Source organism: Mustela nivalis (genome assembly GCF_964662115.1).
Source record: "Mustela nivalis genome assembly, chromosome: 18".
NCBI classification, from domain to species: Eukaryota; Metazoa; Chordata; class Mammalia; order Carnivora; family Mustelidae; genus Mustela; species Mustela nivalis.
The window spans coordinates 29,559,341-29,578,382 of record NC_139037.1 but is presented as its reverse complement, the minus strand read 5'-3'; the positions used below and the strand labels follow the sequence as shown (position 1 = coordinate 29,578,382).

At 38.0% G+C, this 19,042-nt stretch overlaps 1 protein-coding gene across 18 annotated transcripts in view; it reads left to right on the top strand.

Annotated features, from left to right (window-relative positions):
• Positions 1-17,806, top strand: part of CHD9 (chromodomain helicase DNA binding protein 9) — a 221,324-nt gene extending 203,518 nt beyond the window's left edge. For all 18 annotated transcript variants that reach the window (XM_082712153.1, XM_082712156.1, XM_082712144.1 and 15 more), the window contains 5 exons: positions 6,106-6,245; positions 6,904-7,125; positions 8,143-8,271; positions 10,763-10,867; positions 14,301-17,806. In XM_082712153.1, the coding sequence (XP_082568279.1) occupies positions 6,106-6,245; positions 6,904-7,125; positions 8,143-8,271; positions 10,763-10,867; positions 14,301-15,179 (1,475 nt within the window). In that variant the 3' untranslated portion in view covers positions 15,180-17,806. The remainder of the gene's footprint in view (positions 1-6,105; positions 6,246-6,903; positions 7,126-8,142; positions 8,272-10,762; positions 10,868-14,300) is intronic.
• Positions 17,807-19,042: the final 1,236 nt, after the last annotated feature.

Genomic DNA, 19,042 nt, shown 5'->3' with positions numbered 1-19,042 from the left:
TTCTCGTGGAATATTTGCAGGAAGATTGTGCTGACCTAAAACAGACCTTTTTATTACTGGGCAGCTCGGATCATCACAAAATTCCTTCTTACTTGGAAGCAAATTCTGCCTGCAGTTGGTTTTTCTTAATGACCGAAATTCGGTCTTTATAAACGCATTGCAGAATCAGCCTATTCCCATGTCTCCATGATAGTCTTCACATTTTGAAAGCCATGATTGTATCTCCTCCTTCCAAATTGGGACTGTCTCTCTTCCAACATTTTGACACTTTGAATCAACAGTTTTTATTAAATACCAAATTGGAGCCATGAGTTGTGTGCTCTGTAGGCATTAAGGAATCAATAAGAAGCTTGTTTTGTTGATCTTGGTATAATGTGATCTTGGTATAATGTGCTTTAATTTGTCTGTGTCCCTTTTATAAAATGTGGTATCAAAAAATTGAGAATTTTACTCATGATCAGCTGAATCTTTAAAAAGTGGAAGGTGTTGATTAAAGTCCATTAATGACTTGAATTTCCATTATACCTTCCATATACATAAAGCTAAATAGTTTGTTTCAGTATTCTGCTAAATCTGGTTGCCATGCAGTACTTGGAAACATTTCAGAACTCCTGTTGTGCACGTGCACGGTGTGTGGAATTCCTAGGACTGGGGAACATAATGCTTTATTATAAGTGTTAAATTGATAGCTATTCCCAATTGCTGCTACCGTGACTTTTTAATTATAAATTATAATTAAATTATAAATTAGTATCATCATCATTACTTTGGTCTCTTACAGATTCATTAACCATTCGTTGTAATTCTCCAGTTACTAGACTTTGAAAGATGCGTAGCTTGCAGTTCAAATATGACCCAGCCCTGCTTCTGTCACTGAAACGTAACTTCCCCAAACTGTGGTTTTCCTTGACGGTATTGTATTTAGGGGAGCTCTGATTTTTTTAGAAAAGGGCGGGGTAAGTGCCTGGGTAGCTCAATCGGTTAAGCATCTGCCTTTGGCTCAGGTCATGATCTCTGGGGTCCAGCCCCACATCGGGCTCCCTGCTTCTCCCACTCAAATAAATAAATTCTTAAAATCAAATAAGAGAGGAGAGTGTAGGAGGATGGGGTAAATGGGTGATAGGCATTAAGGAGGCAATGAGCATTGGATATTAGATGCAATTGATGAATCACTGAACTCTGCTGAAACTAATATACTGTATGTTAATTAGTTGAATGTAAATAAAATTCTAAAAAAATAAGAAATAGCACTGCTTATACTCTGATACCACCATTATAAATGGGATTGACACTTCTGTCATCTGAATATTTTACTGCTATTGCAGCTGAAGGTTGTACAGCCTTCACCTTCAAGTAACCCTTGGGTAAATAACATCATCGTTAATAGTATTAGCAGTTATTGTAACACAGTCTGCAGCAAATCAAAATATTTAAAAGCCTTAAACATTAAAACCAGATAGAGTTATTATCTAAGCATTACAGCTCATCCATCTTAATAATTGCAAATGTGAAATCTAGATTTGTCTTCCAACACAACTCTTAGGAAATCTGTTAATAATATTTTGCCTTCCTTTTCTTGTCTATGAAATGAGGCATTGGGGTAGGAGAAGAGGTAGCCTTGTTGGGTGGGTTAAATAATATATGTAGAGTGGCTACTACGGAGCCTGGCACTTAATTAGATGCTAAACCGATGTTAAAATTTAACCGATGTTAAAATCCAAAACCTCACAGTTTTAGAATTAGATACTGAATAAATGCTACTATTATAGTTACTAATGTCCCAAAGCCGAAACCCTTTTTACGTTTAGGTGGGTACCCTCTGAATTGTATCTGTAAGTTTCAAGTAAAGATACAAGTTTTCATGTAATGAAGGGAAGAGTAAAATAGCATTAAATTACAGTAGGACAAAACTAAAGAACCCATTCCAAAAACTACCTAGAAAAGTGAACAGAAGAAGATGGTAGAGCCGCCACACAGCCTGGGGCTGAATTCTGTCATTTACCAGCTATGACATTGGGCTAGTAAAACTTAATGTTTCTGATCTCATTTATAAAATAGGCTTAATAATACTCTATATTTTTGTTTTGTTTTTGAAGATTTAAGAAAACATTTGTTAAACCTAGCTCAGTGTACGGCACCTAGTAGGCATTCAGCGAAAAGAAGCTATTTTTAGTATTGTTATAATTACATCTAAGATAAGTATAATACAAGCTTTATAGAATAGATAGGTTAAATTTTCCATTTTGGATTCTAGCTTAAAATAAACGAATAATGTTTCTAAAAATCACTCTTAGAAATAAGTCAAGGTAGCTGGGTTGTTTGTTTTTTGTTTTGTTGTTGTTATTGTTGTTGTTGTTGTTGTTGTTTTAAGAATTTATTTGAGAGAGAGAGCGAGAAAGAGCATGAGAGGTGGGGAGAGAGAAAAGGAAGTTCTCCGCTGAGCAGGGAGCCCAGCAGAGGGCTCTATCCCCAGGACCCTGGGATTATGACCGGAGTCAAAACCAAGAGTCAGATGCTTAACAGACTAAGCCACCCAGGTGTCCCAGTAGCTGGATTTTTTTTTTTTAAGAAAGAAAATAAAAGACATTACGATAGTACCTAACTGGCCAAATAGAGTACGTTTATAAATGTACATTGTGGTATGTATATAATTGTTCTTTCCAAAGAGAATTATAGTAAGTACTTTTTTATGTAACACTGGAATAGCAATAAAGGGAAAGTAGAAAGTAAGTAAGACATGGTCTACCTTTCAGTTACTTGGTAGACCAAGACCTAAATGTTAAAATATTAGCCAAGATATTTTTAAAAAACAAGATAATATGTTTTGCTACACAGCACATTATAGTTAAAAAGTACTAGAGAAGGGGCGCCTGGGTGGCTCAGTGGGTTGAAGCCTCTGCCTTCAGCTCAGATCACGATCCCAGGGTCCTGGGATCAAGTCCCTGCATTGGGCTCTCTGTTCAGCGGGGGGCTTGCTTCCTCCTCTCTCTCTGCCTGCCTCTCTGCCTACTTGTGATCTCTGTTTGTCAAATAAATAAATAAATCTTTAAAAAAAAAAAAAAGTACTAGAGAAGAGGGAAGTCACTGCTGTGTAGAAACTTAGGCGAAGTCCTCTGGAAGAGGTAGAAGCGAACAGGATCTGTAAGAGGAAGGTCAGATCGTGGAAAGTGACGTTCATGGGAGAAGGGGGAGAAGGGCGGGGACCAGCGTGGACCCAAGCTTAATAGTGTGGCTTTGGGATAAGACTGACCTAGCTAGTGTGTAAATTCCTACTGGAGAGAGATTTTTGTATGAAAGCAGAGCCTGCTTAGAAAAGGTGAATCCACATTATAGACAACATGAAAACTGAGCTGGGACAAGAATTAGGGGTGGGGAGGTCATGCAGGAAAGGGGCTGATGAAAGCCATCTCATTCATATTAGAATAAGAAACCATGAGAACGTCTTATAAAATATAATGATACTTTTAAAAATGATACTTTGGGAAAGTTGGTTTATTATTATAGCTAAAAGGTACTACAGTGAAAGTATTTTTAAATCATGTTTATAAAATCTGGTTATAATGAAATTCACTTTGTAGATAATGAAAACTTTCCTTTTTTTTTAAGAAGTCATGTCACATTCCTAGGCAGAGGATCATAGGGGAAGAGAGGAAAAAAATGAAACAAGATAAAACCAGAGAGGGAGACAAACCATAAGAGATTCTTAATCTCAGGAAGCAAACTGAGGGTTGCTGGAGGGGAGGGGGCTGAGAGTTTAGGGTGACTGGGTGATGGACACCAGGGAGGGGGATGTGCTGTGGTGAGCACTGTGAATTGTGTAAGACTGATGCATCACAGACCTGTACCCCTGAAACAAATAATACATTATATGTTAATAATTTTTTTTAAAAAGTGAAAAATTTTTTACTAAAATTAAAAAGTTATGTGACATTCCTATTGTGTTTTTATATGCAAACATGGTTTTTAATTATTGTAACTAGCTATTCCTTACCAGATGAATTAAGGTACCATTTTGAAACTGAGATGTAGCGAATATAAGTGGCCTTCATAAGGTTACATGACCAGCCAAAAGGCTACTTCTTATTCAGGGATACACTGGACTTGCTCTAAAAATTCTCCTTTGTGGTGCCTGGTTGGCTCAGCATTAAGCATCTGCCTTTGGCTCAGCTCATGAACCCAGGGCCCTGGGCTCAAGCCACGCATCAGGCTCCCTGCTCTGCAGGAGGCCTGCTTCTCCCTCCCCTACTTCCCCTACTTGTGTTTCTGCTCTCAATGTCTCTGTCTCTGTCAAGTAAGTAAATAGAATCTTTAATAAAATAATATAAAATAAAGGGAGTGACAATCAAATTTGTCTAAAAAATAAAAAAATTAAAATTCTTGAATGATTCCAAATGCATTTCTTTTTTTTTTTTTTTTTTTTTTTTTTTTTTTTTTAAAGATTTTATTTATTTATTTGAAAGACGGAGATCACAAGTAGGCAGAGAGGCAGGCAGAGAGAGAGAGAGAGGGAAGCAGGCTTCCTGCGGAGCAGGGAGCCCGATGCGGGGCTCGATCCCAGGACCCTGAGATCATGACCCGAGCCAAAGGCAGCAGCCCAAACCACTGAGCCACCCAGGCGCCCCTCCAAATGCATTTCTCACTATAAGCTGTGACATGTTTTAAAGAAAAAAAAAATTTCATCCTTAATTTCTTTTTTCTTAAGATTTATTTTATTTTATTTTTTCTAAAGATTTTATTTATTTATTTATTTGACAGACAGAGACCACAAGTGGGCAGAGAGGCAGGCAGAGAGAGAGGAGGAAGCAGGCTCCCTGCTGAGCAGAGAGCCCAGTGTGGGGCCCGATCTCAGGACCCTGGGATCATAACCCAAGTTGAAGGCAGAGTCTCTAACCCACTGAGCTACCCAGGTGCCCCAAGATTTGTTTGTTTATTTTAAAGATTTTATTTATTTATTTGTTTATTTGACAGAGAGAGAAAAACAGCGAGAGAGGGAACACAAGAGGGGGAGAGGGAGAGATTGTCTTAAGCAGACTCCATGCTAAGCAGTCTTACTTGGGGGACCCAATCTCAAGACCCTGAGATCACAGCCCAAGCCAAAACCAAGAGTCAGAGCATAACCAGCTGTGCCAGCCAGGCACCCCAATATTTTCTTTTAATAAGAGAGTTGTAGATTACGTACTTCTTGAGAACAGGAACTGCGTTTAACCCATCTTTGAACCATCAGAGTATCATTCATACCTCTTAGATGCATTTTCATTGAATCTACGGAAATGAGGAATGATAAAGGTCAATTTGACTTGGCAACTAAAAAGTTAGTGGTGATCTTAAAATACCTTAAGTTGGCTGGCATGGGAATGGACTATGGGACATTGAAGAATGCACTGGTCATGAAGAAAAGGAGCACAACAAAGACCAACCTTTCGAAAGTTTTGAAAGTTATAAAAAGGCTGAAAGAGGTTTATTTTTTGTTTGAGTTAGGCCATGTTTTTAATTTGAGGAGAAGACTCTAGAATAAAATATCTTGGCACACAGGGCACCTGGGTGGCTCAGTGGGTTAACGCCTCTGCCTTTGGCTTGGGTCATGATCCCAGGGTCCTGGGATCGAGCCCCGCCTCGGGCTCTCAGCTCAGCAGGGAGCCTGCTTCTCTCTCTCTCTCTCTCTCTCTCTCTCTCTCTCTCTGCCTTCCTCTCTGCCTACTTGTGATCTCTCTGTCTGTGTCAAATTAATTAATTAATTTAAAAAAAAAAAACAAACTTGGCACCAGAAAGTAAAGATAGCCGAAAAAACAAGCTTTCAGAAAATGTAGGAATTAATGGATTCAAAGAAAAAGGAAGGATTTGTCTTTTTATATGAGAAAGACTTGCTTCTTCCTCTAAAAGGGAAAGATAAGATGTGTGAATATCTGGGTAAAAAATTTGAAGAGACAAGTCAAAAAGTTACTTATCGTTTTAAATGAGGAATGGGGGTGTTTTTAGCCCAAAAATTGCTGGACTTAGGACCTGTAAAATAAGAAATAACACTTTCATATATTTAGAAAGTAAGTACTTTTAATTTACTTAAGATCTAAATTTTGATCACTATTTTACATGTTTTTATTTGATTAGGTACTTCCATTCAGTCAACCCTTGGTGCCAATGGCGTTAGATTAGACAACCAGCCTATCGTCAAAAAAAGGCGGGGAAGAAGGAAGAATGTAGAAGGTGTTGACATCCTCTTTTTTAACAGAAATAAACCACCTAACCATGTAAGTAAAAAGTACTGATCTTTGAGTCCAAAATTTGAGTCCAAAGTATGTAAATATATATATTGCTATTTTGTGAATGTCTTAGAGAGTAAAAATATTAATTAGGAAATTAGAGTTTACTTCTAGATTATATCTCAGAGGAATCTAGCACTGACCAAGACTCGTGAAAATCTTAAACTTGGAAAATTTGTCAGAATTTTAAACAGCTTACTTTTTTCCTCTTCAAAAATATTTTCTTGTGGGAAAAGGAGAAATTTGTAATTAGTTCATAAATAAGACTTGTCTCTCTTACCCCCTAGCCTAAGTCACTAGGGTAAGAAAAAGAATGTGGAATTCAACTCTTATGTATGCGTTGAGAACGGAATTGTAATGAATATGTTATTTTAGTAATATGGCAAAACCCTTTTGATAAAAATTTTTCTTTTTCTTTTCTTTCTTTCTTTTTTTTTTTTCTTCTTTTTTTTTTTTGACGGGGACTTGCGGAGGGCAGTGGTCTTTTCAAGGTTAAAGGATTTGAAGTAAAATGATAGTCATTCATTTAAAAAAAAAAAGAAAGTAAATGGTTTTAAATACAAAAAAAAAAATATTTTCTTTACTGGACAAAAAATCGAATGATAAAGCATAGAAATAAAATTTTCACTTGGTTTTTTCTCTCCAGGTTACTTTGGGCTTAACCACCTCACAGATTTCTACAGGGATGACTCCAGCACTGTCCTACACTCAACCTCAAGGAATTCCTGATACGGAAAGTCCAGTTCCAGTCATTAACCTCAAAGACGGGACAAGACTTGCAGGCGATGATGCGCCAAAGAGAAAGGATTTGGAAAAATGGCTTAAGGAGCACCCAGGTTATGTGGAAGATTTAGGAGCTTTTATTCCTGTAGGTGATGCCTTACAGATCTTGGTATATTTTATTTCTGTGGTTTATCAAATCCATAATGATGAAGCATATGTTTTTACCCACTTATGTAAATATGTGTTCTGTCCAAGGGTAAGGAAAATAAGCAGAAAAAAATAATGACTGTTTTTTCCCCCCGATAGAACACAGTGCCATTTCCATTTTTCCATTCTGCATTTAATAATGAAAATTATCTCCAATATACAGAGTACTATGTTAGACCCAGTGTAGGTTGTAAAGGTATAAAATTTCCAGTCCTTTTCCTTAGGGGGTTTACTTTAAATTACCAGTGATACCAGTGATCATATTAAACATTTATTGAGACTTAACTGTGTTCCAGGCATTTTACTAACATACATTATCTCATTTAACACTCCTAACACCTTTATCAGAATGGCATAATTGTAACTATTTTCTGGATAAATTAAAACACCGAAATTGGAAGTAAGTAGTCCAGGGCACAGTCTTAACTCCAGTGTCCAAACTACTACTCGTAAGCTCTTCTTCAAGCTGCCGCAGTGCTGCTGTTGTGTCTCTGCAGGTGCACACTGAGTTTACTCTCATCAGAGCGAGAATTGTTTTAGTTCATTTGCATTTTTTGTCTCCTGAGATACTCTGCAGTAGGCTATTATCGGTTAAGTTTGGGGGAATCAAGAGTTATATGTGGATTTTCGACTATGCAGGGGCAGTAGCCTTAACCCCCATGTTGTTTAAGGTCAACTGTGTTAAATATAAAAATATTTAAAGTTTAAGTATTTTTAAAGTATAATGGGTAAATTCTTTAATATATATGTATGTATATATTATATACTAAAGGTAAAATGTGTATAATATATATGTATCTTCAGTGTATAATATATATTAAATATATATTCTTCGGTGTATAATGTATATTATATGTATCTTCAGTATTATAGAATTAAATTAGTTGGATCAGCTTTTTTGTACTGTTTGCACAAGTAAAGATTTTAAAGCTGTTTCTTTACTTATACGTTTTAGAGAGTGCAGCTCCATGAAGGGAGGCCTAAACAAAAAAGGCATCGTTGCAGAAACCCTAATAAACTCGATGTTAATAGTCTTACTGGAGACGAACGTGTTCAGCTGATCAACAGAAGAAATGCCAGGAAGGTATGTGTATATTTATTGCTAATTGTTTATAAACAGACCTGGAGATGGGTTAAAACTAGCAGATTTGTGGGGAAAGACATGGACTATAATTTTATGCAATCTAATTTCAATTCCCACATCTTTGGCTAAGCCTTGGGATAAAAATAAGTCACTTGACACATCTGTGTGTAAGCCATGTGACATTGCCCAAGGGCCTGACATCCAAAGCAGCGGTTCTCAGCACAGGGCAGTTTTGTCTTGCAGGGACATTTGGCAATGTCTGGAGGTCCCAGCTTGGGAGGTGAGGAGGTGGCAGGCAGGGAAAGGACGCTACTGGCATCCAGCAGGTAGAGGCCAGGATGCTGCTGAACTTCCTACTGCACATGAGACAGTCCCTCATAGCACCCACCCAGAAAGGCCACACTGCTGAGGGTGAGAAGCTGATGAGAGAGCCACCATTCTCATTAGGCCGTCAGAGATTACATTTTTATCACTGAAATTTCCCATCAGATGGCCATAAAGTATCTTGTTCCTTTAAATGAGCCAAGTACATAATTTTCTGACAGATGAAAGTAAAATGTCTTAAACAAAGGTACCTTATAGAAAAAAGGCACTGCTGTGTTTATCTTACTGCTTTTTTGACTGATGAATGGTAAGAGTCCAGTTTTTCTAAATTCTGTTTCTTAACCAAATGTGGCTCAACATTTGTTTCCCCAAATTGTTTTCGTTTATGGATTGGTAGATGTCTCCTTCACCTCAAAAGTAAATGATACAACACTTACGGCACCCTTCTGTAGGCCTATAGCTCTGATATTTTTATTCTGTTTTTTACTCAGATAAGCATGCAACAAAATAAAATTAAAAAGAGAAAAAGATGGCCTCGGAGTTAAGAACAGCAAATTTCTCATTGAGTTCCTTCAGTCACAATCAAATTACCTTAACGATTGTTTTAATATTGTTATGTGCACTAGCTCATTAAAATTAATACTGATTTTCCCCAAGTTTATAGAGCTTATTCAGCGTTTGTTTGTACTTTAAAATGATGTCATAGGGGGATTAGGGAAAAGACAAGATGACATTTTAGTAGCATTTTACTTAATTTTGTGATTATATAGATGGTGTTACAAATCTTAGCACTTTATCTTCTAACAAAAGTTAGCATTACTGGATAGGAATAAATTAGTCTTAGCCAGTTTTAAGGAACTGGAACAATTTTGTGGTTTTACTTATTAGATATTAAACACTCCTAATTTTATCTAATTGTTATAACCTGACAAGGGGTCTGTTCATCTCCCGTAATTTGTATTATTTATTGTTGTGAGTCTGTAGCACACAGGCTAAAGGATTGAAAAGAATCTACCTGCCGAATCCCTATACACCACCCACCCAAAGGGCCTCCGCTTACACTGGAGCTTAGTAAAGGGGGTAACGAAAAGGAGAAGGCAACAGAAACTAAGTAAAAACTACAGAAAATATTAGAAAAGAGTGCTTAAGGTATTATAACTATAGATACCTATAACTTCTAGGTGGTGTAGCGACATTAAAGTCCTGTCTGTATTCTACAAAGAGATAGTATATGTTCAGAGAGGTATGGAAAGAGGAATTACCTTTAGACACCAAAGGAACATTAAGTTGGTAGATCCAAATCATTGAAGTTTCAAAATATTTTGTTTTAATGTCCTACTAATTATCATATGTAGTTTTTAAATTTTTTCATATTGTGATTAGTTGGCTATATCACTGTTCACATGCAAAAGATGTGTTTAATTTTATACTTCAGGTTACGTAATAGGTAAGAGCATGACTTTGCGGAACCTGAGTTTAAAAGCTGGCCCTAATGCTTACTAGCTGGCTTTAGGTGACTTACCTAACTTCTCTGAGGCTTAATTCCTTCATTTGAAAAACAGAAATAATACTCTCTCAAAGGATATAGTGAGAACTAAAGTAAATTTATATACTGAAAGTCCTTAGCATGATGCTTGGCATGTAAGAAGAAGAAGGAGAACTTGGTGTTTGTTTGCACCAGATGCTGTGCTAAGGCACTTGAATTGGTTTCATTTTTATCCTTATAAAACCCTGTGAGGAAAGTGTTGTCGTAATCCCCTTTTTATAGATCAGAAAATGGAGGCTCAGAGAGATTTACTGATTTGCCCAGTTCCAGTAGCTGGTAAGTCTGACTCTGGAGGGCACATGCTCTTAACGAGGCTGTATGACCTATCCAGCATAGCAAGTGCACAGGAAACCGTGGTTATTCATTTTACTATTTTAGTTACTTAAAGCATTTAAAATTTACATACCACACATCTGTACGGTATATTAGCAGTGCCTTTGGCATGTGGTAGTCCTTTTAAATATAGTAGAGAAGGTCAAAGGTAATTCAAGAAACACATATGTCTTAAATAAACTCTGTATAGCACAGAATAAAAGCAAAAAGGTCTTCATATTTAATATATATAATATATATATAATAAAAATTAATTTTTAAGTGTCTAACAGTCTTTTTCATTTACAGGTTGGAGGTGCATTTGCTCCCCCTTTGAAAGACTTATGTAGATTCCTAAAAGAAAATTCGGAATACGGAGTAGCTCCTGAATGGGGAGATGTTGTTAAGCAGTCTGTGAGTAATTTCATAAATACTAACTCACACATCATCTTAACAATTAGACGCCATTTAGTCAGATTGAGAAAGATAGGTACCATATGATTCCACTCATAAGTGGAATCTAGAACTGAAAACAAAACAAACAAAAAGCAGACTCTGATCTATAAATGCAGAGAATAAACTGATGGTTGCCAGAGGGGAGGTGGGTAGGGAGATGGGCAGAATGGATGAAGGGGAAAGAGGGTACAGGCTTCCAGTTATGGGATGAATAAGCCACGGCAGCCTGTGTAAACCTGTCGAATCACTAAGTTGTACACCCGAAACTAATGTAACATTGGGTGTCAACTATACTCAAAAAAGAAAATTACCTGCCATTTAATGATATCAGAGATGAAGTTTTAAATTAAGAATTAGCAACAGTGTGGGGCACTTGGGTGGCTCAGTGGGTTAAAGCCTCTGCCTTCCTGAAGCTCCAGTCATGATCCCAGGGTACTGGGATCGAGCCCTGCATTGGGCTCTCTGCTCAGCAGGGAGCCTGCTTCCCTTCCTGTCTCTCTCTGCCTGCCTCTTTGCCTACTTGTGATCTCTATCAAATAAATAAATAAATAAATAAATCTAAAAAAAAAAAAGAAAAGAAAGAATTAGCAATATTGTGTAAACATGTGCCAGTGTTTTCACAGTTTTTATTTTGCAGTACACTTTACAAATTTCTCAGATGTTTGTTGAGTTAGAATGCAGAATCAATATATACTGATCATTAATCTGTTTTTATTTTAACATCTAAGATAACTCTTTGAGCAAGGCCACAAAGATTAAGCAAAGATGTGCAGAAAGAGACATATAAGGATATTATATATAATAGTAACAAATTGGGAATATATTAATGGTCCATCCATATATAGGAAAACTATACAACTGGCAAAAATTATATCTTAGAAGAACATCCAATGACAAGGGAGGGAAAGGTCACGGTGTGTTAAATGGAGTAGTAATTAAGCCCTCGGAAAAGCCAAGCCTGACCATGTGGTAAATGCTGAATAAAGAATAGCTACTATTTCCACAAGTGTCCAAATGAAAAGGACAGGCTATAAAACTATGTTCATTATGATTCTATTTATTTTAGAAACGGAGTGGGGAGAATTGTAGAATCTGTCTATATGAACAAGGGAGAAATGAAATACACACCCTAAAATATTAGCAATGGTTTTCTCTGGTGAAATTACAGATGATTTTTTTCCCTTATATATTTGTTGTTGTTTTCTGCAGTGAACCCTAATGCTTTTGTGAAGAAAATAATTAAGTTGATAAATTCAAAACAAAATTTTATTGTTTTTTTTTTTTAAAGATTTTATTTACTTATTTGACAGAGAGAAATCACAAGTAGACAGAGAGGCAGGCAGAGAGAGAGAGAGAGGGAAGCAGGCTCCCCGCTGAGCAGAGAGCCCGATGCGGGACTCGATCCCAGGACCCTGAGATCATGACCTGAGCCGAAGGCAGCGGCTTAACCCACTGAGCCACCCAGATGCCCCTCAAAACAAAATTTTAAAATAGTACCATGAGAGTCTTTGAAACTGCCATCTAGGGGCACCTGGCTGGCTCAGTCGGTAGACAATGTGACTCTTAACCTCAGGGTCGTGAGTTCAGCCCATGTTGGGTGTGGAGCCTACTTTAAAAAAAAAAAAAGAGAGAGAGAGAGAGAGGTATTGAAACTGCTCTGCAGAGGGGTCACAAATGATAGTCACTAAACACATGCAGCTGTTGAGCATTTGAGATGTAGCTGCCTGAATTAGGTTGTGTAAGAAGTATAAAACACTGGTTTGGGATTTGGGGGGGGTGAGTATTTTTGACACACAATGTTACATTAGTTTCAGGTGTACAGCGCAGTGATTGGACAGGTCTATACTGTGCTCTCCACAAGCGCAGCTGCCGTCTGTCACCACACAACACTGTCACAACTTCATTGATTTTATTCCCTGTGCTTTTTATTCCTGTGACTTGGGGCGCCTGGGTGGCTCTGTCAGTTAAGCGGCCAAGTCTTGATTTTTGGCTCAGGTCATGATTCCAGGGTCACAGGATCAAGCCCCGCTTCAGGCTCTGCGCTGGGTGTGCAGCCTGCTTAGGATTCTCCCTCTCCCTCTATTCCGCCCCCCTTAATTAATTAATTAATTTTAAAAATTATCCCCTAGGGGCGCCTTGGTGGCTCAGCGGGTTAAAGCCTTTGCCTTCGGCCCAGGTCATGATCCCAGGGTCCTGGGATCGAGCCCCGCATCGGGCTCTCTGCTCAGTGCAGAGCCTGCTTCTCTCTCTCTCTGCCTGCCTCTCTGCCTACTTGTGTTCTCTGTCAAATAAATAAATAAAAAATCTTTAAAAAAAAAATTATCCCCTAATTTTTTCATTCCGTAACCGGAGTCTATGTCTTCCATTCCCCTTCACCCATTGTGCCCATCTCCCCACCCTGGTTTGGGATTTTGAAGATTAAGTTTGGAAAAAATAGAAAATATCTTTATTTTCATAGGTTACATATTGAGATGGTAGGATTTTGGTTTAATTATGTTAGGCTATGGGGCGCCTGGGTGGCTCAGTGGGTTAAAGCCTCTGCCTTCGGCTCAGGTCATGATCCCAGGGTCCTGGGATCGAGCCCTGCATCGGGCTGTCCGCTCCGCGGAGAGCCTGCTCCCCCCCCCCCCCACCGCCCTCTCTCTCTGCGTACTTCTGATCTCTGTCTGTCAAATAAATAAATAAAATCTTTTAAAAAAAATAATAATTATGTTAGGCTATATTACTAAAATTAATGTCACCTGTTTCTCTTTTACCTTTTTTAATACAGTTGCTAGAAAATTTAAAGTTACATATGTGGCTTACGTTATAGTTCTGCTGGAGCCTGCTAGCCTAGAAGTTCTACAACTCCTACCACTTTTAGGAGTTCTGGGCCCAGAAAGTCATGGGAGAATCACTCAACTATCTTTATCAGTATGGTGCTAGCTCCCTCCCTTACTCCCAAAGTGACAAAGATTCACATGGAGCATCTCACTGTAATCTTAACCTTTCACTTACTTCCTCTGTTCTTTCCTTATCGTTCTCCTAACTTGGACGAGGGGCACTTCTGTAGTCTTCAAGAGTAACTGATGATGCGAAACTGTGAGGGTGCAGAAGTAACCTCATGAGAAAATGTCTTTGGACCTTCAGTTCCCTAGAACTCTTCTACACACGTATGCCTCACCATGTGGAAGAAAGCTAGAGGCCTCTTCCTGCTTTCTTACCCTGTGAGAAAATGAGAAGCGGAGGAACTGTCTCACACCCCTCCTCACTATCTGAAAGAGGCTGTCTCTTTCATAATTGATTACGTTCTTTCAGTACAGACTCGGTCTATGAATAATTACCAATTTTAATGTGATCGCTACTGATTTTATTCTAATGTAGCTATTGTTACTGATTTTTTTTTCCCCAGGGATTTCTTCCAGAGAGTATGTTTGAGCGCATTCTCACCGGTCCTGTTGTGAGAGAAGAAGTCAGCAGGCGTGGGCGACGGCCTAAAAGTGGAATTGCCAAGGCCACGGCAGCGGCGGCGGCAGCAACTGCCACCAGCATGTCAGGCAATCCTTTGTTAGCCAACGGATTACTTCCAGGTGTGGATCTCACAACCCTTCAGGCCTTACAACAAAACCTACAAAACTTGCAGTCTCTGCAAGTAACCGCGGGGCTGATGGGAATGCCTGCCGGTCTTTCTTCTGGAGGAGAAGCTAAAAACGTGGCCGCCATGTTCCCCATGCTGCTGTCAGGAATGACTGGCTTACCAAATCTGCTGGGCATGGGGGGGCTCCTGACCAAGCCTACTGAATCTGGAACCGAAGAGAAAAAGGGAAATGACTCGAAGGAGCTAGAAGGAAAAAAAGAAAGGACAGAGAGTCAAAATTCAGAGAACGGGGGAGAAAACTCCGTGTCGGGTTCTCCTTCCACGTCCTCTACCGCTGCAGTAAGTACAGCTGCAGCCGCCAACCCGCTAGCTCTTAACCCACTACTGCTGTCTAATATACTCTACCCAGGGATGCTGCTCACTCCAGGCCTTAATCTCCACATGCCAACTTCGTCCCAGTCCAATACTTTCGACGTACAGAAAAACAGAAACAGTGACTTGGGCTCGTCTAAGTCCCAGGAAGTAAAGGAGGAAGAGTCCAGAGGTAGAGACCAGGAGGACAAAGGGGGAACTGAAGCAAGTCCTCTCAACGAGAACAGCACAGATGAGGGTTCAGAGAAAGCTGATGCTTCGTCTGGATCCGACAGTACGTCGTCATCATCCGAGGATTCAGATTCGAGTAACGAAGACTGACTCCCAGACTGCACTTAAATTATGAACTGATTTTGGATTTTTTTTTTTCTTTAATTATGAATTGTAAATACCCCAGTGTTGAGTGCATCAATAACTTACTGACCGAACATTTCAGTTATTTGTTTAGAAGTGCAAACTGCTTTCAGAGACGTTTTGCATGTACTATTTCTTAAGATCCGTATAAGTTTCTGAACTCGTATGTACTATCAAATACATAAAGGTGTAAAATTACAACAAAAAGGCATTATAATTTTGTTGGGGGTTAATTTTATGAAAATTATGCTCCATGAGAGTTGTATATTTAATATATTTGCAGAGAACACAGCATACTTGATGCATATTTACTGATTTAATTTGAATATAGTTTTACAGCCTCCTTGACACCTATAATTTACAGATCAAAACTCAGCAATAATTTGGGCAGCTAATGAATGTCATGAAAGCTGTAGAGTCTACATCACCATCCACTGCTTTAATTCCATGAAAACGCTCTCGTGTCGTGATGCACTGCTGACGTTTCCAATTCAGGTACAAGTGTGTTTTAAAGAAGAAATAAGTTTCCCAATCAGCCAATTGAACTGGCTACCTGTTACCTCAGCTGAGTTAGTTTAGGAAGTTTACATTCGTTTCTAATTCTCTACTTGTTTTCAGGGGTTTTTTAAACGCATCCTCTATATCATGTTGATCTGGCAAGAAATCTGACTTGCTTTCGGCTGAGCTTAACTCTGATATCAGTAAAATTAAGTCCTACAAGAGTCCTGTGTCATGGGACTTTGGCGCCCTCTAGACATACTTAGTTTTACTTTTTCAAAGTTTGGCCTCCTCTAAAGAAATCATTCTGTCTCTGATGAGTAATGTCTGTTTCCAGGGTTCAGAAAAGGCAAACTCATGAAATACCACTGAGAAGATCTTTCCACACAGCATACTTCATGTAAAAGAAACCGTTGGTTTGCTTTATTCGTGTAGATTTCTCTTTGTGTTTTATGTCATGGAACTGTTCCAACATGAGCAGGTCTTAGTGATAAAGTAATATGCAGAATAGTCTAAATTCATTTTTTTTTAAGTTGCTAGGTATAAGCAGACTAAATGTTGCCCAGAATCAGTGTTGGGTTATCAGTTTATATTAAATATACTGAGTTGGCCCATTTTGAATATGCACTTTGAATGATCTCAAAAAAATTTATACAAGTTATACCTGTCAACCACAAAAATGAAGCCCAAGGCTTCTGATCAATTTCTTAGAACCCTTTATCATGTAAAATTTGTCTGATATTTGATTTGTGATACAGTTTCTCCTGCTAAAGCTGCTATTAATTCCGACAAGATAGAGAGGTCCAGGATCACCTTCATGTACATTAAAAACAATTAGAACTGAATTGGACATAAAATACCATTTACATCCTAAGGAGAGAAAGATGTTAGCATTTTTCTGATACTTGGATAAGTCAGTGATAAAGTTTGCAAGGGGCTAAATTTAGGGGGAAAGTACCCCACTTCTCTCCCACAGAAAAAAATAACTCAGTACTTTTTGATAGAACTTTGTTGTTTCGTCATAAATCCAACAATTATATTGGATTTTCCCAGATCTTTACCAGTAAATTATGTTTCCGTATGTAAGATAACTAATCCCTCAGTAGAGAGACAGTGTTACATGTATTTACAAAGTCATTTAAGTTCCATTGAGATTGTATTCATTTTTGTATTTTTCCCAAAATAGTACTTTGAATTGATAGTTCTTTATGCAATGTCTTAGCAATAGTCATCCGGGAGAAGTGGGTAGTAATTCTTCATCATGAAAATGATATATTACATATTTAGTATCTTCCCTTTGCAGTATTGCACTTTTGTTTAACTAGAACACACCTATGAGATAGCCAAAGTTTTTCAAACACAGTTAACTTAGTTTGCTGGTGGGGTATTTCAACACCATCCATACTTCCCTCTTTCCCTCTAGTTCTGTCTACATAATCTTCATTCCTTTCTTTCCCCAATTAAAAAAAAAAAAAAAAGGGAAAAAAAAAAAAGCCCTAGATCTTGTCACTAAAAAGCTAATTTATATCAAATTTATGAGATAAAGTATTTTCCTAATTATGATCAGACGAATTTGGTTAACATATTAGTGATTCTCTTTCTACATAATAAGGCAATTACAGTTTTCAAAGCATTAAGGCTAATACTAACGTTAAAGTTTCTCTCGGGTTTCAAGACACTTCTATTTAGTATTGATTGGGGAAAAGTTTTCCACCTGTCAGCTTAAAAAAAAATGCAAATATGGTTGTGTAAAGATAAGGGTTATAAGGAAAAAAATCAGTAGAATTACATAATACTAAAGTTGCAGTTAAAAGGATATCCAAGTATGTGTTGGTAGTTACTAAAAGAATTATAGCTGTTATTGCCTTGTATTTATAGCCCTTGTTTCAGGTTTCATGATTCAAGTCTTAGTCCAATTCTTCTTTTGGACATTTGCAATATTTACCAGTTGTGTTTTGTGTAGTCTGAATTTGCTTTCTGTAGTTGAGCAAACGTCTTAAAAAAGTCATTTGTAATTTATTAAATTACTTTCTATGATGTTCTATAGAGCAAATGGAAGTTTAATTATTTTTTATTAAACATATTCTTTGACTACCCATGATGTCAGCCTCTGTACATGACAATACTCCTTTTTTTAATTGACTTTTATCTATAATATATCTTAATCCAGTTGTGAAAGAAACCCTAGTCCTAAATCTCCAAAAGGAAAGTTATACCTTGGGGGAAAAAAAATTTTTTTTAAGATTTTATTTATTTATTTGACAGAAATCACAAGGAGGCAGAGAGGCAGGCAGAGAGAGAGAGGGAAGCAGGCTTCCCGCCAAGCAGAGAGCCCAATGTGGGGCTCAATCCCAGGATTCTGGGATCATGACCCGAGTCGAAGGCAGAGGCTTAATTAACCCACTGAGCCACCCAGGCGCCCCACCTTGGAAAAATTTTTAAAAGACAGAAGCTAGCTATAGTTATATCCACCGTATCATTATTTCCTTAAGTTTTCTTCCCCTGACCTTTAAAAATGTCCAGAAAGACTCAAGAGATGTACCAAAACTCATAAAGGAGTACATTTTGGATATCAGTAATTATTTTTCCCCTTGGTCTTAAGTGTCTTTCCTAATTCATCACTATTGTTTTTAGCGTTTTTGTAAACATGAAAGAAATTTAGTTTTCCCCTGATTAGAAAAGGAGAACAGTAGAGTCTCGTCATACACTCATTTAACTTGGAACCCATTTCCCTTTACTTCTGTGCTTAGAAAACCTTTTTTTCCCCTTTTTTGTACAATGTAGCATATAAACACAAATCAATTACTTAGTCTAGTGCTCACCCAGAGGAACAGTAATCTGTTCCAGTGCTAGAAGAAGATTCAGCTATATTAGATGTTTCTGAAAGAACGTATACTATGTACAAAATGATGGATTCTGTGTTTTGTGAGCTATAGGGAGGGAGAGTCATTTTCGACTACAAGTAATGTTCATCCTCTACAACAAATTTAGAGCTTAGGGGGCGCCTGGGTGGCTCAGTGGGTTAAGCCGCTGCCTTCGGCTCGGGTCATGATCTCAGGGTTCTGGGATCGAGTCCCGCATCGGGCTCTCTGCTCGGCGGGGAGCCTGCTTCCTTCCCTTCCTCTCTCTCTGCCTACTTGTGATCTCTCGCTGTCAAATAAATAAATAAAATTAAAAAAAAAAATTTAGAACTTAGTCTCTATGTAAATACAACTCAGTACATAAGCTTTTTATTTTAAAATGCAGAAAAGCACAAAGAAAAACTAGTTAAATCATCATAAACCCACCCTGAGATCAATACTGTTCAGAGAGATACCCAATGTTTTTATATG